The following is a 23,985-nucleotide window of genomic DNA, read 5'->3' as shown; positions in this document are numbered from 1 at the left end:
GCAGCTTTTCAGAAGCATGATCCTTTCAAAAATAAATCCTTCAATTTTTTTTTTTTTTTTGATACTGAGGATTGAACCAGGGACATTCTATGTCTGTGCTATACCCCCAGCCCTCTTTATTTATTTATTTATTTATTTATTTATTTATTTATTTATTTATTTGGTGGTACTGGGGGTGGAACCCAGAGGCTTTCTACCTCTGGGCTATACTCCCAGACCTTTTTTCTATTTTATTTGGAAACAGGGTCTCACTAAGTTACCAAGAGCCTCACTAAGCAGCTGAGGCTGGCTTCGAACCTGTGTGATCCTCCTGTCTCAGCCTCCCAAGCGCAGGGATTACAAGTGTGTGCCACCACGCCCGGCTTTATTTTTTATTTTGAAACAGCATCTCAACAGGTTGCTGAGGGTCTGGATGCTGAGGCTGGCCTTGAACCTGCGATCCTTCTGTCTCAGCTTCCCAAGTACTGGGATTGCAGGTGTGTAATCCACCATGCCTGGCTACCTTTCTTCTTTGTAACCTGTTGCTATGTCAGGGGTGGTGGTGCACACCTGTAAAACACACACACACACACACACACACACACACACACACACCCTGTTGCTTCCTCATCTTGAGGAATTTAAGTAAAATGTGGACACTTTGGCAAAGTGGTTCTGCTGTAAATCAACAGTAGTGTTTTGACCATTTTTACATCAAGCTTGACAACTGGATTTAGTTTACATTGTTATTTTGGGGGGGATCTGGGGATGGAACCCAGGGGCATTTGACCTCCAAGCTACAGCCCCTGCCCTATTTTTTTTTTTTTTAATTTTGAAACAGGGTCTCACTGAGTTGCAGAGGGTTTCACTAAGTAGCTGAGGCTGTCTGCGAACCACAATCCTCCGGTCTCAGCCTCCTGAATGCTGGGATTACAAGCATGCGCCACCATGCCCGGCTCTACATTGTTAAAAACTCTTGCTTTTTTTATTTTGGCAGAATTTTTATAAAGAAAAGAAGAGAGAGGACATATATATAAGGTAAGCTAAAGAAAATTTTCTGGTTTTAAACCAGGTGTGATGGTGCATGCCTATAATTCCGGTACTTGTGAAGCTGAGACTGGAACATCACTGTTTGTGGAAAGCCTCAGCATGTAGCAATATTATCAGCAACATAGTGAGACCCTGCTTTGAAACAAAAAGTATTAAAGGCTGAGGGTAGCATACCCTCAGTGGTAGAATACTCTCAGCAGTAGAATACCCCTGGGCTCAATCCCCATCACCACAAAAGGAAAGGAAAGGAAAGGAAAGGAAAGGAAAGGAAAGGAAAGGAAAGGAAAGGAAAGGAAAGGAAAGGAAAGGAAAAGCTGGGAGTGGTTGGAGCTTGTAATCCCAGTACTTGGAAGGCTGAGCTAGGAGGATCACAGGTTCAATAGTAGCCTCAGTAAATTAATGCGACCCTGTTTCAGAATATAAAATAAAGATGGGGATAGGCCGGCATGGTGATGCACGCTTGTAATCCCAGTACTTTAGAGGCTGAGACTGGAGGATCTCACATGTATGGCCAGCCTCAGCTCTCAGCAATTTAATGAGACTCTGTTTCAAAATAAAGAATATAAAATAGGGCTAGAGGTGGAGCTCAGAGCTAGAATTGTCCTGGGTTCAATCCCCAGTACTGCAGAAAAAAAAGGAAGGAAGGAAGGAAGGAAGGAAGGAAGGAAGGAAGGAAGGAAGGGAGGGAGGGAAAAGAAAATCTAGGGATATAGCTCAGAGGTAGAATATGCCTGGATTTGATCCCCAGCACCCCAGGAAGGGAAAAATCTGTTTTTACTATTTATGTCATGGCTCTGTGAGTTATTCTTTCAACAAGTAATCACTCCATCCCAGCAGCACTGTGCTTGCTGTTTTGAGAAACCCCTAAAAGGACACGCATGCCCCATTTGCCCCCAAAGACTGACCTCTTAGACACACAAGTCAGTAGAGTTTGAAGGGGTGTGTCGTAAGGTCGTGGCAAGAGTTCAGGGGCAGGTAGGAGGCTTCGGGGCAGCGGGACCAGAAGAGCTCACAGGGACAGGGCTGAGAGTTAGCCCGCCGTGGAGTCTTAGCCTGAGTCCTGGGCTCCCTGAAATGAAACAGACTTGTGCGTAAACTCTATGTGTTTTCTCAGAGGTAGAGTCCTTAGCCTTCCCAAAGGGAACCGAGACCTACAACAACAGAAAACACCTTAAAAGAAAGAGTAGAGGGTGGAACAGATAGAGTCTAGGGCAGAAAGTGGCACCTTGGGCTAAAGAGCTAGGCAGTGACCGATGGCTCTGCCCAAGAGAAGGAGAGTGTCCCTGTACAGAAGCAGAGGGGAGGCTGGGGCGGGCCACGGGAGGAGCGGGGTGCTGGATCACCTCCGCGGTGACAAAGGCCTCCCGCCGCCCTTTCTTACCAGGTACTTGTATAAGCTTCGAGATTTGCACCGAGACTGCGAGAACTACACAGAAGCCGCCCACACACTCCTCTTGCACGCTGAGCTCCTGCAGGTGAGTGTGTCGGCAGAGCTGGTCTTGCCCGGGGGCGGGGGGGGGTACTCAGGAGGCCGCCTGCTCGGTCCTGCCGGGGGCACTGAATTCTATATGCTTGGTGATTTTGATGGGAAAGGACTTTCTTCAAGGGATATTCTTTATTCAAGAATATTTTTGTACTTTCCAAATAGGCACGGCTATTTTTCAGATCAAGTTTAGGAAAATAGCAGTTATCACTGTCTTAAACATCCTTAGAGCCGGTCATGGTATATGCCTATCATCCTAGTGTTTGGGAGGCTGAGATGGGAGGTCCACAAGTTGGAGGACAGTCTCAGAGCCAGGCATGGTGGCACCTGTGATCCTAGTACTTGGGGGGTTGAGACAGGTTGAGACTGGTTGCAAACCTCAGCAACTTAGGGGGGAAAAATAAAAAATAGGGCTGTGTGTGTAGCTTGGAAACAGATTGTCGCTGGGTCCAATCTCTAGTACCCCCCCAAAAAAAAATCCTTAGGAAGCTGAGCACAACTTTGGTAACTGATATTCCAATTAAAGAAATAAAACACATTAATTAACATATAAAGAGATTTATAAAACTCAGAGAGATGAGTTGTAAATGAATAATGTACCACAGAAGTACTTTCCTATTTTTACTCTCCCCCTAAATAAATATATATTGTGGGATGATAATTAGGTTCATATGTCATAAATCCTAAGTAATTCTTTCTTTTGTGTGTGTGTGTGTGTGTGGTACTGGGGGTGGAACCTAGGGTCTTTTCTACCTCTGGGCTATATTCCCAGACCTATTTTATACTTACTGAGGCTAGAGCCTCACTGAGTAGCTGAGGCTGGCTTTGAACCTGTGCCATCCTCCTGTCTCAGCCTCCCAAGCACTGGGATTACAAGTGCGTGCCACCACACCGGCTCTAAGTACTTATTTCTAATCCTTGAACTTTGGATTCATATCTGAATTTCTTTTGGCGCTGGGAATTGAACCCTGAAGTGTTCTACCTCTGAGCTCTACCCTCATCCCTGTTTTTTATTCTTTATTTTGAAACAGGGTCTTACTAAGTAGCTGAGGCTGGTCATGAACCCAGATCCTCCTGTCTCAGCCTCCTAAGTACTGGAATTACAAGCATGCTCCACCATGCCAGGCTTCAGTATTTCTTTTGACATCAGTTTTTGAATGACCAACAGACAACTCTGAGTTACCATGTCCAGGACCGAGATTCTTCTTTCCTCCTCTTCTGCCCGTTCCCAGGCCTCGGCACCTCCTCTTTCCTACCACGTACCATGTACTAAATGCCACCACCATCTACCAAGTAGCCCAGGACACTACTGTGTCAACGGCTTTGATCTCTGTCTCTTACTCACTGCCCCTTACCCAGCTTTATCTCAGCATCTCTCACCTGGAACACCACAGCATCCTGCCTCAGACCCCTGGCTTCTGTTTGACTCCCAGCAGTTCTTTTCCTTCTATAACTTTATTTCATTTTATACTAAAGAAACACACACACACACAGTGTTCTCAGCTTCTAAGCCTGGGCGTTCCCTGCCTCACCCTTCCCAAAGGAACTTCACAGTCCATATTCAGGTCTGGAGCTCTGAAGAGCTTCCCGCAGGTGGGTGAGGAGTAAGGGTTGGTGACATCAGACTTTGCCATTGTGTGGTCCAAGAGAAACCCCCGTGTCTGTGACCCTAGGTATTTTCACTTGGGCTGCACAGGAAATTAAACCCTCTGGACTTGGTGTAAGGTGTGAGGTGTGGAGATGGCTCTTCTCCCCAGACACCACTCGGTAGAGGCGGCGTTTACGAAGTGTGGCCCATGGGTTCCTCCGGCATGAGATCTCAGCTCTCTCACGCTGTCCCCCCGTGGGAGGCTTTTGCTTGTCATGTACTTTTATGGGGATGTCTCTACTCGTGTACCAGCACCTCACTTTTTTGATGAGTAATTCTTTAGAGTATGTTTCATCATCTGGAATTTATTCATTATTGCTTTTTTTTTTTTTTTTTTTTTGCAGTACCGGGGATGGAACGTAGGGGCATTGTACCTCCGAGCTACACTCCAGCCCTATTTTTTAGTCTTTTTGTTTTCGAAAACAGGGTCTCACCAAGTTGCGAAGGGCCTCGCTAAGTAGCTGAGGCTGTTTGCAAACTGGTCCTCTGGTCTCTGCCTCCCGAGTGCTAAGAGTTTTTCTTCATGTTCCTTTCTTCTTGTTTCTTCTAAAGTTCCATTTGGGCTTTGGAATCATGAAATTTAAAAATGACTTTAGTGAGAATGTATGTGTTTAGGAAATAGAGTTTCCTGCCCTGTTTTGGGGCCCTTCAGAAGTGGGTTCAAGATAGCAGCATATAAATTTTTCACAATTTTGTGATATTGACTCTGGGCTATGATATCTGTTCATGTTTACTTTTTATTGGATTTTTCCTTCTGTTATCTTCTATGTGCTTTTTTGTATCTGAAACCTGTTTATTTTCAAATGTATTGTGTGTGTTTTTTTTAATCTGGCTGCTTACTTATATTGTGCATAGTAAATTTTCAGTGAACTATCTTGAGAAAGAGAACCATAATATCTACAGATAGTGATTGTTTTACCTCCTACTCCTTCCTTCCTTCTTTTTTTATTTTATTTTCTTTTTCTTCCTCTGGGGATTGAATTCAGGGATGCTCTATCTCCAAGCTGTACCTACAGCCCTCAATTTGAAACAAGGTCTTGCTAAATTGCTGAGGTTGGCCTCTAGCCTGCAATCCCCCTGACTCAGCCTCCCAAGTACTGGAATTACTGGCATCACCACTGACACCAGCCTTCTAGCCATTTTTCTACTGCTAATTTCTTTCATCTGATTGTGTTGATGTTACCTTCAGTACAACAGTCACGCTGGGGGGTAACAGCCCCGCCTTTTCCCTTACTTCCCTTGAAATACTGTCTGTCCATCTGCCATACATTTGTTTTGGAACTGTCATATAGGTATGTGTGTGTATGTAACTTTTGTATTTAGTAAATAACTTAAAGTACAATAAGGATGAGTATAAACATATATGATACATATTTATATATTTGGGATTTTTTTGGTCTGAATATTGTTGCATGAGTCTCTTGATTAACTGATATTTACATTAATTTCTCTTCTGTTGTTTCTTTTCAGTGGTCTGACAAGCCCTGTGTACCCCACCTTTTGCAGAGGGACAGTTACTATGTCTATACACAGCAAGAGCTCAAAGAGAAACTGTATCAAGAAATCATATCCTATTTTGACAAAGGCAAAGTGAGTATTGGATTATTTGTTTTTGTATCGGTGGAAAGGGAGACAGACAGGGAGACAGACGGCTGTGGTGGTGGCATTGAGGAGGATGAGCACTCAGCGTCCGCATGCATGCACAAGTCAAGGGGGTCTCCCCAGCAAAGCCACCTTCTCTTAATGATTGCAATTGTATTACAAAGGACAGGAATCAGGACCGGCCATTTGAAGGTCAAGCTCTCTAGAGGGGTTCCAGACAGGGCTCCTGTGTTCCCTCCCCGCGAACTTAGGGCACATCGCCTTCCCTGCAAGTTGATATGTTCCCCATTGTCTAAAAGGAAGGAAGAAGAAAGGAAGGAAAGGAAGGAAGGAAGGGAGAGAGGAAAAGAGGGAAGGCCAGGGGCAGAGGCACACACCCACACACTGTAATCCCAATCCTTGGGAGGCAGTAACAGCAGGATTCTTTTACCTGCTTCTATGTTTATTTCTCTTTGATATCACATATTATGTGACCTCTGGAAAAGTAGATAATCATCATGAGAGAATTAGCTTGAAAATAGACAAATGATATTACTATCATTACAAGACTTGTCTTGACCTCATGGGTCCCCGGAAGGAGTCTCATGACTCCCGGGAACCAGAGACCACACCTGGAGAGCCGGGCGGCTTCGCTGAAGTGCTAACAAGTGCGGCCCTGCCAGGACTCAGCGCGCCGGGGATCCAACCCGCTCTCCCACCACCCGGCTGACCTGGACTGGTTTCCAGCGAGCCTTGCACAGTCTGTTCCATGGTCCAAGCCCTGAAACTTCCGAGGGGCTAATTTGGCAAATGACAACCTTAAAATATTTAGTTTTAAAATGTTTTACCATTGCTGGGCACGGTGGCACATACCTTTATCTCAGTACTTGGGATGCTGAGTCTGGGGGATCGGGGTTTCCAGGACAGTGCACGCTAACTTGGCCACAAGACCTGTTCCAAATAAAATATATAAATAAATGAAAGGTGCTGGCAGTGTAGCTCAGAGGTAAAAAATAATAATAATACCCTTGGGTTCAATCCCCGACACACACACACACACACACACACACACACACACACACAGTAACCCATAGCACACCAGCTCACTTGCCCGTCCAGCTAGACTTGATGTCCTCAGGTCCCACGTGATAGAAATGGTCCTTTCTCCTTTCATTTATATCTGTGTCTGGCCCTTTGAGCTCACCACTGCTTCATTCGGGGTCACCCGGTAGCCTTCATCTTTTTTTTTTTTTTTTTTTTTTTTTTTTTTTTTTTTTTTTTGGTGGTACTGGGGTTCCTGGAAGCCCTTCTACCTCCGGGCTACACTCCCAGACCTTTTTTACATTTTTATTTGGAAACAGGGTCTCCTAAGCCAGCGCGCGGGGCTGGCTTCGAACCTGCGCAATCCTCCTGTCTCTGCCTCCCAAGCGCGGGGATTACAAGCGTGCGCCACCACGCCCGGCAGCCTTCATCTTTTAGCAAACAGTTGACTCCAGGGAATGCATTTAAGACCTACAGGCTGTGCGTCCTAATCCAACAATCCAGAACGCTCTGAAATCCAAAGCACCGACCACCCATAGGATAGCAACCAGTCCTAAATTTTGGAACATTTCAGATTAGAGATACTAAACCAGAAAAAAAAAAAAATCCTCCAAAAATCTGAAACTCTTCTGGTCCCACACATTTCAAATAAAGGAGCCATGACGCATAGCATCGCTAGGACGTAAGCAAGGTTTAGCTGATTCAGTGAAGCCAGTCGGGCGTGCTGCTGTGTTCGGCCCACCTGACTGCTCGCTCAGTCCCAGCTCCTGCCCAGTGTCCTTCATGGCCACTCGGTGGCTGCTCTGTCCTGCACATCTCACCCGACGCTCCTTTCTCCGAAGATGTGGGAGAAGGCCATCAAGCTGAGCAAAGAGTTGGCCGAGACCTACGAGAGCAAAGTGTTTGACTACGAGGGCCTCGGCAACCTGCTGGTGAGTCCCGGCCCACGGGGCCGCCGAAACCGGCGCTCGGCACGGGGAGGTGTCTGTATAAGTCAAATCGGTGGTGCCCTTTCCGGTAGAAAGTCCAAAAGCTTTGGTCATCATTCTCCAGATCAACCTAGAAGGTTCCAGGGAGTAGGATTGTCCCAAGGGAAGGTCAGACACCCGGTTCCAGAGAACGGTGACCCGTTGCTGCTTTCCTGGGTGCACCTCGGGGTGCCCCGCGGTGCCCTCCTCCGACCCACTCTGCGCCCTGCACGCTCCTGGCTCATCTTCTCTTCGCTCTCCCCCTTGCCTGCTGTCTAGTAACACTGTCCATGTTTTGGGTGTTTTCAGAGACCTTCTGCCCATCAAAAATAACTTGGTCCATGGTTACTTCCCAAAGGCCCTACTAAGGCCCACCCTGAGGCTGGGTTTCCTTCTCTAAGGTAACCACTGTGCGCATCTCCGTGAGCCCCAGATGCTCTTACCAAACCCTGGTTCTCTCCTTCTTTTTTCTCATGCTCATCTTTGACACCTCTCTGTATCTGTGTCTTACACCTGGCTACAGGTGTGGCGCTAGTTGTTTAAAAACAAGAAAGCGAAATGAAAGTAGCTGGGCATGGCGGCACACGCCTGTAAGCCTAAGACTTGGGAGGCTGAGACAGGAGGATCGCAGAGTCAAGGCCAGCCTCAGTAACTTAGCGAGACTCTCAACAACCTAGTAGACCCTGTCTTAAAACAAAACAAATCAAAAAAGGGCTGAGGTGTACCTTGATGGTAGAATGGCCCTGAATTCAGCTCCCAGTACAAACAAAGGAGCCTTCTGATGGTGACACAGAGGGCTGCTCTGGGTAACTTGCATGAGAGAGGAAGGCCCAGTCACCTTTGTCCTGGATGGTCCTTTTCTTCAAGGAGCTGCTTATCAAGAGCACTTTGGAAAAATCCACCACCTTCCCTACCAGCTCCAGCCAGCGCAGGCCAGAAATTCATTTACCAATTTTATACATTGAGCTGAGCGTGGTGGCACAGGCCTATAATCCCAGAACTTGGGAGGCTAAGCTAGGAGGATCACAGGTTCAAGGCCAGCCTCAGCAACTTAGTGAGGCCATCTGCAACTTAGCAAGACGCTGTTTCAAAATAAAAAATAACATAGGGCTGGGGGTATGGCTCAGAGGTAGAATGCCCCTGGGTTCAATCCCTAGTACCAAATAACAATAATAATAATAGTCAACTTATTATTCTAATATTCTAATATATTATTATTCTAATATAATATTATTCTAATATAGTATCATAATATATGGTATTATTATTTCATAAGTTAAATTGAGCTAAGATGTTAACTCCATGTTTCCTATCTAAGAAAACACTGTTCTAGGTGGGCGCGGTGGCGCACACTTGTAATCCCAGCATTTGGGAGGCTGAGACAGGAGGATCGCAGTTCTCCGACAGCCTCAGGTGCTGCTTAGTGAGGCCCTTTGCAACTCAGTGAGACTCTGTTTCAAAATAAAGAATAAAAAATAGGGCTGGGGATGTAGGTGGGAGGTAGAACGCCCCTGGGTTCCATCCCCAGTACTGCAAAAAAGAAAGCACTGTTCTGACAGACCCTCCCTAGACCGTCATCACAGAGGCCCCGCTGTGGGGGGGCTTAGGGTCACCACCCAAGCCCCCCAGGTCTCGCTGCCTCTTTGGCTTCCTTTTTGGCAGACTCTCTAGGACCCCTCCCTTTGTGAAGAATTAAATAATTAATGGTAAAGAATTTAAAAGGCTGGTACCAGATACTGAAAACCAGAGCATCACCCCCACCTCCTGGGCACTTGTAGCTGAACCAAGGACTAATCCCAACCACCTGCAGGACCTGGAAGGTTCTTTACCTTCCTGTGTCTCTGGTTAGGCGCAGCCGCCTCCCGTGAACCTCAGAAGGTGCTTCTTTTTTTTGCGGGGGGGGGGGGCCTGGGAGCATTGGGGTTGAACTGAGGTGCAGTCTACCTCCAAGCTTATACCCCTGTCCTTTTTATTTTTTAAGTTGTTGAGTTGCTGAGGCTGGCCTCAAACCTGCGCTCCACCTGTCTCAGCCTCCCAAGTACTGGGATTACAGGTGTGCACCGCCATGGCCAAATCAGAACATGCTTTTTAACTTGACAGGTTCCTGTCCCACTTCGGGAAACTGCAGAAAGCAGGGTGTGGAAGGCTCAGGCGCCTGGTCCAGGCGCCCGAGCTCCTGGACCAGGCCTCCCATCCCAGAGAAGGCTCCCCCTTCTGCCTATGGGATCTTTTCCAAAGTCTTTTCCTTTCATTTCGCTGTGTTACATGGGAAAGAACAAAGAAAATAGACTGATCTCCCGCCTCCCCCACAACGGCGTCCTTGTAACCTCCTGACGGAATGTCTTGTTTTGTTTTTCAGAAAAAAAGAGCCTCGTTTTACGAGAACATCATGAAGGCCATGCGGCCTCAGCCAGAGTACTTTGCCGTGGGGTACTACGGACAGGGCTTTCCTTCTTTCCTCCGGGTAAGGAGCCTGAGGGTGGTCTCCCAAGCCATTAGCCGGAGACCGAAGGAGGGAAGAGATTCATCTCTTTTCCAGATGGCCAATAGAGTGTTCACAGCTGCCGGCCTGGTCCACGCCGTGGGAGGTCGGGGAGCGAGGCCGCTTCACCCCACGCCCCGGGACACCTCCGACACTCTGGCAGCCCTTTTGTCAAATGACTTTCCCCAGGTGGAATGAGAAAGGAGAAAAACAGAGCAGCCCCTCTGCTGGGCGAGCTGGGGAAAAGCGCGGGGGAATATGTTTGGCTGTTTATTTTCTTTCCAGCCAGAGGTCCTTTCAAAGCAAGCATCGCCAGCAAAGTCCATGAGCATTTCCCCAAAAGAAAATCAGTTCTAGTAACAGTAGTAGTAACAAGGCAGTATCTGTCTTCCTTTTTAAGAATGTTTACAGTGTAAACCGGGCGTGGTGGCCCACAATTGTAATCCCAGAATTTGGGAAGCTAAGACAGAAGGATTGTGGTTCGGGGACAGCCTCAGCTACTTAGGGAGGCTCAGTGAGACCCTGTCAAAAATAAACAGACTAAAAAATAGGGCTGGGGGTGTAGCTCAGAGGTACTGGGTTCGATCCCCAGTACTGCAAAAAAAGAAAGAAAAAGAAAAGAATGTCTACAATGTGATATTGACTGTACAGTTGAAGAAAGAAAAATTCTTGGTGCCTCCAAAAAGGAAAACTTCTCTTAGACCTGTGCTTGGTTTAAATATATATTACCAGTCAGTTTTGCTCTAACTAAAAAAATAGATAAAAGAAAGCCATATATATATATATATATATATATATATATATATATATATATATAATATACTGGAGATTGAATCTAGGGGCATTCTACCTCTGAGCTACAACCCAATTTTGTGTCTTGGAACACTGTCTCACTTGGTTACTGAGAGTTTGGCTACCTCGCTGAGACTATCCTCACCTGTGATCCTCCTGTCTTAGCCTCCCAAATACTGGGATTACAGACATGCGCCGCCACGCCAGGCTCAAAATTCAAACAAATAAACACATAAATGAAAAGGGCTGCGGTTGTAGCTCGGTGGTTGAGCACCCCGGGTGTCTACCCCTCCCCAGGTACTCTGAAGGGCTGGGCCACAAACGGTTACTAGGTCATGATGGGACAGGTAAGGAGTCTGGAGTATACATTCATGTTCTTCCTTTGTTTTGTAAGCGTGCCCTGCTGTGAAAAACTTCAGTTAAATCGGGTGTGGTGGCGCACGCTTGTAATCTCAGCATTCCGGAAGCTGAGACAGGAGGATCGCAGTTCGCAGCCAGCCTCCTCTACTTAGTGAGGCCCTTTGCAACTCAGTGAGACCCTGTTTCAAAATAAAGAATAAAAAATAGGGCTGGGGGTGTAGCTCAGAGGTAGAATGCCCCTGGGTTCCATCCCCAGTACTGCCAAAAAAAACAAAAAAAAAACCCAACCAAACTTCAGTTAAATTCAGCAGCCTGGCTGGTGGAGTTAGTGCGGTCGGAGGCCCTTATTTCCTGGCAAGTCTGCACAGATTGCAGACTGGCTGCTGTCCTCGGGCCCCACAGTGAGAAGCATTGTGTGTTAGTGAATTAACTTCTCAAATAAACCCCAGGCTTTTGCAGATGCACGGTCACGGTTGGGCCTGCGGTAGACGTTCCGTGAGAACCTGGCAGTAGGCTGAACAGTGGCTTCCTCGCTACTAGGACTCCAGCTGCCCCTCCGCCCTGCATCTGTAATGATTCCGCTCATTTCTTTCCGACTCGCAGAATAAAATCTTCATCTACCGCGGAAAGGAGTATGAGCGGCGAGAAGACTTCAGCCTGCGGTTGCTGACGCAGTTCCCCAACGCTGAGAAGATGGCCAGCACCACGCCGCCAGGAGACGACATCAGGATGTCCCCGAAGCAGTGCATCCTTGACCCTGGGCGCGGTGGGGCCCGCTCTAACCCGAGTGCCTCCAGCAAAGCTCGAAGGGCTGAGGGCCTCAACCCGCACTGTGCAGGCAAAATCGTAGGGGCCCTAAAATCCTTAGCAAGAGATAATAAGCAGTACTCAGTGTGCAGGGATGTATTATACACCCAGATGGGGAGATTGAGAGGAACATAGGGATCCTATTCTGAATTTGTTATTTGTGTGTGTGATGCCTGTGTCTATGGTACTGGGGCTTGAGCCCAGCGGCATTCTACCTCTGATATATACCTCCAGCCCTATTTTATTTTTATTTTATTTTATCTTTTATTATTTTTTATTTGCGGTACCAAGAATGATACCCAGGGGCTTTTTTTCCTCTGAGCAACACCCCCAGCCCTATTTTTAACTCTTTATATTGAAACAGGGGTCTTACTGAGTTGCTGAGGGCCTCACTAAGTAGCTGAGGCTGTCCATGAACCGCGATCCTCCTGTCTCAGCCTCCCAAATGCTGGGATTATAAGCGTGCGCCACCACGCCCAGCTTTATTTTTATTTTCAAGCAGGGTCTTGCTAGGTTGATGAGAATCTCCATGCTTGCTGAGGTTGTCCTTGAACCTTTGGTCCTCCCAAGTCCTGGGATGACAAGTGTGCACAACCATGCCCACCTATAAAAATATTTTTGATTCAAGCTTGGTCAATTCCTTGGGCCCAGAGCCCAGAGATATGGAGGGCCGCTCTCTCCAGTGGTGGGGACACTCGAGAGAAGTTGCTTCTAAGATTAACCATTAAGTCAAAGAAGGAGCCCTTTTATTCCAGAGCTGGTTTTGAGACCCGACTTCACCACATCCCAGCGGCCTGACCTTGGGTTTTGACCTCTCTTGTCCTCAGACTCTTTCTCTGATGAATAATAGCATCCATCTTGTGGGCTTGCTGGATGTACCAGAGATAAGCACAGAACACTAGGACAGTCCCCAGCATGGCTCAGTGAGCAGATGGCTTCCAGAAATCAAAGGACAGATCCTGTTGCCCGGGCTCTGAAGTCTGGCTAATTCAGAGACCTTTCATGTTCAGAAGATTTTTTTTCTTTTTTTTTTACTTTCTTTTTGCAGTATTGGGGTGGAACCCAGGGGTATCCTACCTCTGAGCTACACCCCAGCCGTATTTTTTATTCTTTATTTTGAAACAGGGTCTCCCTGAGTTGCAGAGGGCCTCACTAAGTAGCTGAGGCTGTCTGTGAACCGCAACCCTCCTGTCTCAGCCTCTCAAATGCTGGGATTACAAGTGTGGGCCACCACGCGTGGCTTACAAAAAATTACTTAAGAACATTTCTCACCCCCATTTCCTGAGCTTTTACTGCTGCCTGTGGTCTTGGGGCCAGCATGTTTGCCAGGTGTCTGACCACAAGAGCCATCCTCAGACTCCATGCTTACCTAGGGGTACCCCATCTGTGGGCCCAAGGGAAGTTAGAGCAGGTGCTATTTCCGGCGTGAAGTTGGGGGAACAGGGCCCCTCGCTGCTGTGACTCCTGCAAAGCCAGTCTCTGCTTTCCTTAATGAGCAACTCAGACATGCAATGCTTCACCGTGAAGCCTGTGATGAGCCTGCCGCCCAGCTACAAGGACAAACCCGTTCCAGAGCAGATTTTGAAGTGAGTGGGTCTTTCGATACATACTTAGGTAGAGCCTTCAATTCATTGGGGTTTCAGAGATCTGCTGTCTATTCTATTTCAAGCATAAGATAAGAGCTTGGTAATTCAAACAATTTTCTTCTTTTTTTTCTTTTCTTTTTCGTTTTTTAGTGGTACTAGGGATTGCAGCTAGGGACATTCTACCTCTGAACTACATTCCCAGGCCTATTTTTATTATGTTATGTTTGTGGTACTGGGGATTGAACCCATGGAACGTTCTACCCTCTGGACTACACTGTCAGGCTTTTTTAAATTTTTCTTTTGAAACGGGGTCACACGAGGTTGATGAGTGACTCACCACATTGCTGAGGCGGTCCTGGAACCTGCAATTCCCATGTCTCAGCCTTTCAAGTACTGGGATTACAGGTGTGCCCCACCATACCTGGCTTTATTTTTAATTTAATTTTTTTATTTTGAAAGAAGGTCTTTCTAAATTGCTGAGGGCCTCACTAGATTGAGGACTCTGGCCTCAAACCTGTGATCCTTCTGTGTCAGCTCACCAGGTACTGGGATAACAGGCAGGTGCCACCATGTCCAGCTGGTTTTTAATTTTTTTTAAGGAGAGGAAAATCAGGAATTTTACTTTTAGGTATTGGATTCCTTTGTTCTCATTTCCACTTAGAAGTATCACTGGGGGCTGCCTGGTCCCAGAGGCCACATCCCGACATTTACGAAACTGGATGCTAATGAGATGGAGTGATAGAATTATTACAAAGGTCTACAACTGAGATCACAAATGCAAACTTACATACACTGCCCTTTAACAGTCGTGAGCTGCAGAATAAACTCATAAATAATAAAAGTGAGGTGTGCAATAGAATCAAGATTTGCCCGGCTGCAGTTTCCAGCATGGGCGTGAAACGTGGTGAGACAAGTTTTAGAGCCTAAAGCTCAGGGACGCGGGTCTCGAGTTTTGTGGAAGTCTAATCTGATCCACATGGTTCCCGTGTGCTTCCCCAGCTACTACAGGGCCAATGAAGTACACCAGTTCAGATACTCCCGGCCGTTCCGGAAAGGAGAAAAGGATCCAGACAATGAATTTGCCGTGAGTCGATCCTCTTTGCGTTCTAAAAAGAGGTAACGTGGGCCTCGAACCTGGAGGCCTTCCCTGCACTAGCGCATACAGCAGAAATGTTGGGACCCCTGGGAATGGAGGCTTTGCCTGCTAGTAACCGGAACAGCAAGCTTTTGTCCCAGTGGAAAACTCTAGACTCAGCTCGCAGAACTGGACTCTGCTTCTGAGTCTGCTGCTGACATAACCTTGGTCAAGTCAGACTTCCCTGGACCTCAAATGTCCATCTTTAGAGTGGGAGGGTGGAAGTAGATGACCCAAGGCAGCCTCCAACCTCCAAAATTATTATTTCCTTTGTGGTGGGGGAACTGAACCCAGGGGCCGTCTACCTCTCTGAGCTACACCTCTAGCCGTATTTTATTTTTTATTTTGAGACAGAAGCTCACTAAGTTGCTGAGACTGGCCTCAAACCTGCAATCCTCCTGTTTCGGCCTCCCAAATATAATATCCCCACCGTGTGCCGCCATGCCCAGACAGAATCCTCATATTCTGTGAGAAAACAAGGCCCATTCAAATATGGAGAGTTCAGAGGCATGTGAACTGTCCTCTCGCCTGGCTGACCCGCGGAGGCGGGCTCTTTGGCCTGGGAGCTGACCAGCATCTCGTGTCTTCTTTTCTGCACCAGACCATGTGGATTGAACGGACCACATACACGACCACCTATACCTTCCCTGGGATTCTCAAGTGGTTTGAAGCCAAACAGATTTCAACAGTGAGTCATTTGAAATTGCAAGTCAGAAAAGAAAAAAACAAAACTTTCTGTCTGCAAGTATAATAACAGCCTTTGTGAAATTCCCCCCGCAGGCCCCACCAGCTTGGCATGCCTCCTCTGGCCAACTTTGTTTTTTTGAAAGTGAAATAAAAGACGTGCTTGTATGATAGGGCTGCTTTGTAAGACTGATGTTACACCAGCCCTAAAGGTTATTCACAGTGAGTGATTCTTCTGTGGCCAGAGGAGTGCTGTCAGCTCCGCCATCCTGCCAGTGCACAGACGAATTTTGAAACGCCTCTCAAGAGTTCCCTGCCTATCGCATACTCTCTCCCTAAGCCTTTTCTTTTTTTCTTTTTCCTTTCTTTCTTTCCTTCTTTCTTTCTTTCTTTCCTTCCTTCTTTTTTTCTAGTCTTTTTATTTTTAAAATAGGTTCTTACTGAGTTGTGAAGGGCGTCACTAAGTAGCTGAGGATGTCCATGAACTGCGATCCTCCGAGGGTCTCTGCCTCCGAATGCTGGGATTACAAGCGTGCACCACCACAGCAGGCTCCTAAGCCTTCTCTTGTCCTCTTTCCTCAGCTAATCACACTACCAGCCACCTCTTTGCACTCTGAAAAGATGCCTGTTTTCCACTTTATTTTTGGAGGTACTGGGGTTGGAACCCAGGGGCATTCTCCTTCTGAGCCACACCCCCAGCACTATTTTTATCCTTTTTTTTTGTGTGTGTGGGTCTGGAGATGGAACCCAGGGGCATTTGACCTCTGAGCTATACCCCCTGCCCTATTTTTTATTCTTTATTTTGAAGCCGGGTCCCACTGAGTTGCAGAGGGCCTCAGTAAGTAGCTGAGGCTGTCCGTGAACCGCGATCCTCCTGTCTCAGCCTCCCGAATGCTGCACTTTTGTTATTTTGAGGTGGTTTTGTTTTGTTTGAGTGCTGGGGATTGAACCCAAAGGTGTTCTACCTCTGAGCTGAGACCTCCGTGTCATTTCCATCCTCGTGACACTGAGTTGCTTTCTCTGCCAATTCTGAACCCAGGTAACTCCCACCAAGATACAGTTTAGGCTCCATGTTCCCCTGAAACAGTCTCTGAAACACCCGGCTGAGCTGGGTGCCCTTTGCCTGTGTCCTCTGCATCCAGGGCTTCTTTGCTGTTTGGTTTTGTTTTTATTTTGGGTTTTGCTTGTTTTGTTTTTTATTTTGTTTTGCAGTACTAGGGATTGAACCCAGGGCCGCTCTACCACAGAATTTCATCTCCCTTCCTTTTTATCTTTTCTTTAAGATAAGGTCTCAGAAAGTTCCCCAGGCTAGCCTCAGACTTGCAATCCTTGTACCTGAGCCTCCCAAATCCCTGGGATTGCAGGCTTGTGCACCCAGATGTTTCTGGCGTCCGTGAAACACAGAATCGATCCTGCGGCTACTCACATGTGGTCTGAGTGTAGGGCTTCCAGGACCATTCGCAGCTTCTCACGGAGGAGGCATCCAACTCTTTGCCAGTGGACATCTTTGGCGGTGCAGGCGGGTCTAAGATCTGCAGCTCTGTGGCCATTGATCTAAACAATCTCTGAGGATGCAAATAAGCCATCATTCTACTTTCTAAGATTAGACATAGCTCACTTTGCACCCAGACAACACCATTGCGGAAAAAAGATGTTGTCCAAGAAACATAATCTACTTTCTCTCCCTCCCTCCCTCCCTTCCTTCCTTCCTTCTTTTTTTTTTTTTTTTTTTTTTTTTTTTTTTGGTGTGGTACTAGGTATTGAACCCAGAGGCATTCTACATCTGAGCTACACCACCAGCCGTATTTTTATTTATTATTTAATTTATTAATTTATTTATACTGGGGATTGAACCCAGGGACATTCTACCTCCAAGCTTTATCACGAGGCCTATTTTATTTTTATTGTGAAACAGGATCTCACTAGGTCGCTAAGATCTCACTGCTTGCTGAGGCTGCCCTCAGCAAGTCCTCAGCCTGCAGTCCTCCTGTCTCACCTTCCCAAGTACTGGGATTAAAGGTGTGTGCCACCATGCTTGGCTCCTGTTTTAATTTTTATTTGCAAACAAGGTCTCACCTTGTTGCTGAGGGCCTCAAGAAGTTTCTAAGGACCTCATGTAGTTGCCGAGACTGGCATCAAACCTGTGATCTGCCAGCCTCAGCCTCGCAAATACTGGGATTATACACATGCTACCTCGCCTGGCTCTCCAGTAAACATCTTGACGAGCAAAACGTCACTGTCCCATAGGTTGGGAGTATTTGGTATCTCCAGGAGAACAGCTGAACTTGTTGCAGTCTTTGCCTGGGGTCACCTTTTCCTTCTCCCACACATTGCTCCGCAGGAGGAAATCAGCCCTTTGGAGAACGCCATCGAAACCATGGAGCTGGCCAACGAGCGGATCAGCAACTGCGTGCAGCAGCATGCCTGGGACCGGACCCTCTCTGTGCACCCGCTGTCCATGCTGCTCAGCGGCATCGTGGACCCGGCCGTCATGGGAGGGTTCTCCAACTACGAAAAGGTGGGCTGGGTCCCCGAATCCTCCAGGACTCACAGGCCGGGGTGTCTGTAGGTCTGCCTCTGTGCCCTTGCGCAGCCTGTGAATTCATCTCTCAGTCTCCACGGATTCCTCAGTCTCCCTGCTATGAATGCACAAATGGAGTTGGTGAACAGATTGTTCCCGACCTCGCCCCTCCTGGAGACCAGCAGCAGCCCTGCTGAGCTGCTGCTCCGCGGAGCATCTCTGAGACCACCCACCCAGCGCGCCTCTGGTCCATGCACCTGCTGCTGTCTCTCCTCCCAGAGGACAGCGAAGGGGTGGACCCAGAAGCCAGCATGGTCTAAGAGGGGAACCTTATCAGTGGGGAAGGCACTGCATTAGACTTAGTTTCTCTGAACCGCTGGACTGACTTATTGTACCATAGGTTGTATGAACAAATAATAGCCCTGGCGCTCCAATGCAGTTAGTTCAATTGAGTGTGTGTGTGTGTGTGTGTGTGTAAAAGCCAGGCCTGGTGGTGGCGCACGCTTGTATTCCCAGCATTTGGGAGACTGAGGAGGATCGTGGTTTGTTTTTGTTTTTGTTTTTGTTTTTTTTGGTGGTACTGGGATTCCTGGAAGCCCTTCTACCTCCGGGTTACACACTCCCAGACCTATTTTATTTGTGGAAACATGGTCTCTTAAGCCAGCGCAGCTGGCTTCGAACCTGTGTGATCCTCCTGTCTCCGCCTCCCAAGCACGGGGATTACAAGCGTGCGCTACCACGCCCGGCAGGATCGTGGTTTAAGGACAGCTTCAGCTACTATGTAGTGAGGCCCTTTGCAATCCAGTGAGACCCTGTTTCAAAATAAAGAATGGAGGGCTGGGGGTGCAGCTCCGAGGTGGAATGCCCTGGTTTCATCTCTAGTACCGCAAAAAAAAGGATATATATATATATATATATATATATATATATTATGAATGAATATATGTTTGTATATGTATTCTGAAAAAGCATGACAGAGGTCCTTTCCACATTTTAATCTGTTGCATGGGGTTTGTGTACCAGTATTGGGAATGGCCTAGGAAGATTTGAGAAAGCTCATTTCAAAAATTGGGTAAGGGGCAAATCTGTGAAAGACTTAGTCTTGGTTTTGGTCAGGAAGCAAACAGCTACTGAAACTTAGATTGACTTAGCTAAAAGTAATTAGCAAGTCCATGGGAGAGGGGAGCTAGGACTTCCTCTTTCTAAAGACAGATCGACATGATAATCTAGCTAGGATGGGAGGAGGGAATTGACCTTCATGAAAGGAGACACCTTGCGGGGGTGGGGGGTAGGAACCTTACAGGGACTTTACTACATCAGAATTAGGTAAACAAGATGGAGGTCATGAGTATAAAAGGTCTGGTCCACATGTTGTATCTTTGGTGGGGCATTCACTCGAACCCCCCCCCCCCATGCCAGAATGGCATAGGGCTGTAACTATCTTCTGTATTTCTATCTTTTTACTAAACTTCTTTAAATCTTCAGCAAGAGGCCGGGCTAATGTGTATTTATCCTTAGCTCAGGACAAGAACCTGCGGTTTTTCTGTTTTTGTGTTTTTTTGTGTTTTAAGGGAAATTGTGTCTGGAACCCTAGCAGGGGTCCTCATGGACAGTTTCCCCAAAACCGTAACATATTCTCAAACCATAACATCAGCTTCAAAACCGTAACAGTTTGGAGGCAGCTCCATTTATTATGGAAGTAATCCATTCAGTGCAGATTAGCAGTTAATAGAGATTGGATTCACAATTTTTTTGGTACTGGAGATTCAACCCAGGGTCATCCACCTCTGAGCTATACCTCTAGCTCTATTTTTTTTTTTTTTTTTTTTTGGTGATATTGGGGGTGGAACCCAGAGGCTTTCAACCTCTGGGCTATACTTCCAGACCTTTTTTATATTTTTATTTGGAAACAGGGTCTCACTAAGTTGCTGAAAGCCTCACTAAGTAGCTGAGGCTGGCTTCAAACCCGTGTGATCCTCCTGTCTCAGCCTCCCAAGCGTGGGGATTATAAGCGTAGGTCACCACACCCGGCTCTAGCTCTATTTTTTATGTTTGATTTTGAAACAGGGTCTCACAGAGTTGCAGAGGACCTCACTGAGTTGCTGAGACTGGCCAGGAACCTATGATCCTCCTGTCTTAACCTCCAAGTACTGGGATTCTAGGCATGCCCGGATCATCATTTTTATGGTGCATTTTTAATGGCCAAATATTTTTGGAGTCCTCTTTCTTTTTCTTTTTTTTTTTTTAGATTAAAAAGTTTTATTTAAGAAAGTGAGAGAGAACGTAGGCCAACTCAAGAGGGAGGGGAGGTCCGAGCAAGAGAGTCTTTGCAGCTTCTTTAGTTCTGTTGTAGGAGCCCCATGACGGGGCGGTGGGGCCGCACAGTGGAGATCTGGACTTTCTCTTAATCCTCAGGATTCCGGCCTCCATGAGTGGTAGCTGGGTGGTGTCTGACTTTTGTCCTCCTCCTGGATCTTTTCTTTACTAAGCATCTCAGGAATCTCAGGTGGAAAAATGAGCCATTTGTGATTAAGGATGTGGGCTCATTGAGGCTTCTGCCTAAGACAGAACACACCTTTTAGAGTGAAGTTAGAGATTATGAATTTTCCAGATTTTAAAACGAGCTAGCCGGGCGTGGTGGCGCACGCTTGTCATCCCAGCATTCGAGGCTGAGACTGGAGGATCGCGGTTCGCGGACAGCCTCAGCTACTCAGCGAAGCCCTCCGCAACTTAGTGAGACCCTGTGTCAATATAAAGAATAAAAAAAAATAGGGCAGGGGGTGTAGCTTGGAGGTCAAATGCCCCTGGGTTCCATCTCCAGACCCATTTAAAAAAAAAAAGATTTTAAAACTATGTTTTACTTTCCTTCCCAATTTATCTCCTTTCTACCTAATATTTTATTTCTTATATTCTACCACATTCCTGCACAGACTTCAGTCCCTTAATCTTAAGGGTTGGTGAAGGACACAATTCCATCTTTTGTAGCCGCCTCAAATCTAACAAGGGGTGTCAGGAGTCCTTTGCTTTAACATGAGTAAGTGTCTGGCAAGGACGTCCTTGCTGTAGGCCCTCCTCCAGCCTACTGATTTTCACCCTTCCCTTTATGAATGGGCAAATGAAAGGAGCCAAGAGACCATCTCTGCCTTCACATCCCCTGGTGGGAAGAACAGGAGTTGGGAAGGACCACAGTGTCCCCCGGTGGGGCCCTTGATTTCCAACTCCAGCCCCAGTTTTTCTTTCTTTATTTATTTTTATTTATTTATTTATTTTTTTTTTGGTGGTGGTACTGGGGTTCCTGGAAGCCCTTCTACCTCCGGGCTACACTCCCAGACCTATTTTTACATTTTTATTTGGAAACAGGGTCTCCTAAGCCAGCGCACGTGGCTGGCTTCGAACCTGCGCGGTCCTCCTGTCTCTGCCTCCCGAGCGCGGGGATTACAAGCGTGCGCCACCACGCCCGGCTCTGTTTTTCTTTATTTTTAAAACAGGGCCTCACTAAGTAGCTGAGGCTGGCCACAAACCCAGATCCTCCTGTCTGAGCCTCCCCAGTACTGGGATTATAAGCATGTGCCACCACGCCCCATCACTGGGTGGCTTTAAATAGCAGAAATGTGCTCTCTCCCAATCCTGGAGGCCAGAAGTTTGAAAGCAAGGTGCGTGCAGGGTTGGTTTCTCCTAAGGGCTGTGAGAAGACTGGGGTCCTTGTTGACAGTATCTCTGCCTGTAGATGTCTGTATCACTGCATCTTTACATCCTCCATGTGTACAAATATCTGTCTCCAAATTATATTGGATTAGGGTCTGATCATCTCCAAGTATGAAAACCTCATCTTAAATAATGACATCAGCAACAGCCTAGTTCTAAGGAAGGTCACATTCCAAGGTGCCGGAGGTGGGAACTTGGGCGCACAATCCAACTTATAAAATTTGCCCACACAAGTTTGCTCATGTCTGTTTGCCACAGAAAATGGGCCCGTCATTGTTTTAACTCTATTCTGTGGTTTCAGGGGCTCTTGGGCTTCATTATAATGGGGTGCTGGCTTTCAGAGGTATAGAGGTCTGAGTTGAAGGTTGACTTTGAAGGTTGGACTTTGAAAGCACTTTCAGAAATGAAGGTAAAGGTCCAGGAGAGAAAATATAACTCCTATTAGAAATGGACCCTGCAGACTTCTGTGTCTCTTTCCTAATTCTTTAGAATGGGCTCCTATGCAAGGTCAGTGTTTGGAATTTCAGTTTGGGTTGTTTATTGATGGACATGGTGCTAACATTAAATAAGGGTGTGTGTGTGTGTGTGTGTGTGTGTGTGTGTGTGTGTGCTGGGGATTGAACCCAGGGACATTCTATCTCGAAGCTACACCCCCAGCCCAATTTTTTATTCCTTTTATTTTGAAACAACTCTCACTAAGTTGTGGAGGGCCTCCCTAAGTAGTTGAGGATGGCCGTGAACCCAGATTCTTCTGACTCAGCCTCCCAAGTACTAAGATTACAAGCGTGCGCCACCACGCCCAGCTCAGCAAGTCACATTTAATATACCCCAAACACCTTTATATCTGTATCTCATTTTGTTTTCAAAATAGCCTTTTGGATTGATGATTAGATCTAAAATCTATAGATACTAGTTTTTGCTTAGTGTAGAAAAATTGTGACATAAATCAATATTGTGTGGGAGAACAGAAAAACTCATCCACCTGTGCTGCCTAGGAATGTCTCTTTTTTTTTCCCCCCTTATAATATCAGAGCACTTAATTATCAACTCTAAGATACTGTCATTTGTTCTTCTCCTCCTTCTTTGGGGATGATATTAATCTTAATGAATGAGGTTTTGCTCTATTATTTATGTGACCAGGGAGCGTGTGTGTGCACGCACGTGTGTGCTGGTGCACTCGTGGCTATGGTGACTATTGAGAATGTACTCTTGCTAGCAATTCCAGAAGGACCGATGAGTTTTAAATCGCACAGTGTAGGCCGAGGGCCATCCCAAGAAAGTCATTGATTATCAGCCAGACATTCCTGGTCAAGCAAGATAAAGGATGTTCTCACCTTTCCTGGTTCCCACCTCTCTGTCAGAGTTGAGTGCATGGATAGGAATGTATCCTAAGTTACACTTGTGTGTGCTCTGCTTTTAGGCTTTTTTTACGGAAAAGTACTTACAGGAACACCCTGAAGACCAGGAGAAGGTGGAGCTGCTGAAGCGACTAATAGCGTTGCAGGTGGGTGAGGGCGGCTGCCGGCTGCCACGGCCCTCCATGGGCAGCCACAGGCCTTGGCTGTATGGCCACTTTCTGAGTTTCTTCTCTTATTTTTATTTATTTTTTGTGGTACTAAGGACGGAACCCAGGGGCATTCTACTTCCAAGCTACACCCCCAGCCCTATGTTTTATTCTTTATTTTGAAACAGGGTCTCACTGAGTTGCAAAGGGCTTCACTAAGTAGCTGAGACAGACTGAGAACCACGATCCTCCTGTCTCAGCCTCCCAAATGCTGGGATTACAAGCGTGCACCACTTCCTTTTTTTTTTTTTTTTGGTGGTACTGGGGGTGGAACCCAGGGGCTTTTCTACCTCTAGGCTACCCCAAGACCTATTTTATACTTTATTTGGAAACAGGGTCTCACTAAGTAGCTGAGGCTAGCTTTGAACCTGTGCAGTTTTCCTGTCTCAGCCTCCCAAGCATTGGGATTACAAGCGTGCGCCACCACGCCTGGCTATCCCTTCTTTTTAAAAACCATATAGAGGCCGGGCATGGTGGTGCACACTTGTAATCCCCGTGCTTGGGAGGCAGAGACAAGAGGATACTGCAAGTTTGAAGCCAGCCATTACTAACTTAAGAGACCCTTTTCCAAATAAAAATATAAAAATAGGTCTGGGAGT

At 46.8% G+C, this 23,985-nt stretch overlaps 1 protein-coding gene across 1 annotated transcript in view; it reads left to right on the top strand.

Annotated features, from left to right (window-relative positions):
* DOCK5 (dedicator of cytokinesis 5) overlaps positions 1-23,985 on the top strand; it is a gene marked incomplete at both ends in the record, with an annotated part of 214,053 nt that overhangs the window by 177,433 nt on the left and 12,635 nt on the right. Inside the window, 11 exons of the mRNA XM_080709742.1 lie at positions 977-1,017; positions 2,414-2,504; positions 5,631-5,750; positions 7,625-7,714; positions 10,110-10,214; positions 11,988-12,150; positions 13,696-13,777; positions 14,777-14,861; positions 15,514-15,600; positions 17,938-18,114; positions 23,243-23,326. Of these exons, the coding sequence (XP_080565868.1) occupies positions 977-1,017; positions 2,414-2,504; positions 5,631-5,750; positions 7,625-7,714; positions 10,110-10,214; positions 11,988-12,150; positions 13,696-13,777; positions 14,777-14,861; positions 15,514-15,600; positions 17,938-18,114; positions 23,243-23,326 (1,125 nt within the window). The remainder of the gene's footprint in view (positions 1-976; positions 1,018-2,413; positions 2,505-5,630; positions 5,751-7,624; positions 7,715-10,109; positions 10,215-11,987; positions 12,151-13,695; positions 13,778-14,776; positions 14,862-15,513; positions 15,601-17,937; positions 18,115-23,242; positions 23,327-23,985) is intronic.

This window comes from Muscardinus avellanarius, assembly GCF_963383645.1.
Source record: "Muscardinus avellanarius genome assembly, chromosome: 14".
Taxonomy (NCBI): Eukaryota; Metazoa; Chordata; class Mammalia; order Rodentia; family Gliridae; genus Muscardinus; species Muscardinus avellanarius.
This window is presented reverse-complemented; position numbering and strand designations above follow the sequence as displayed.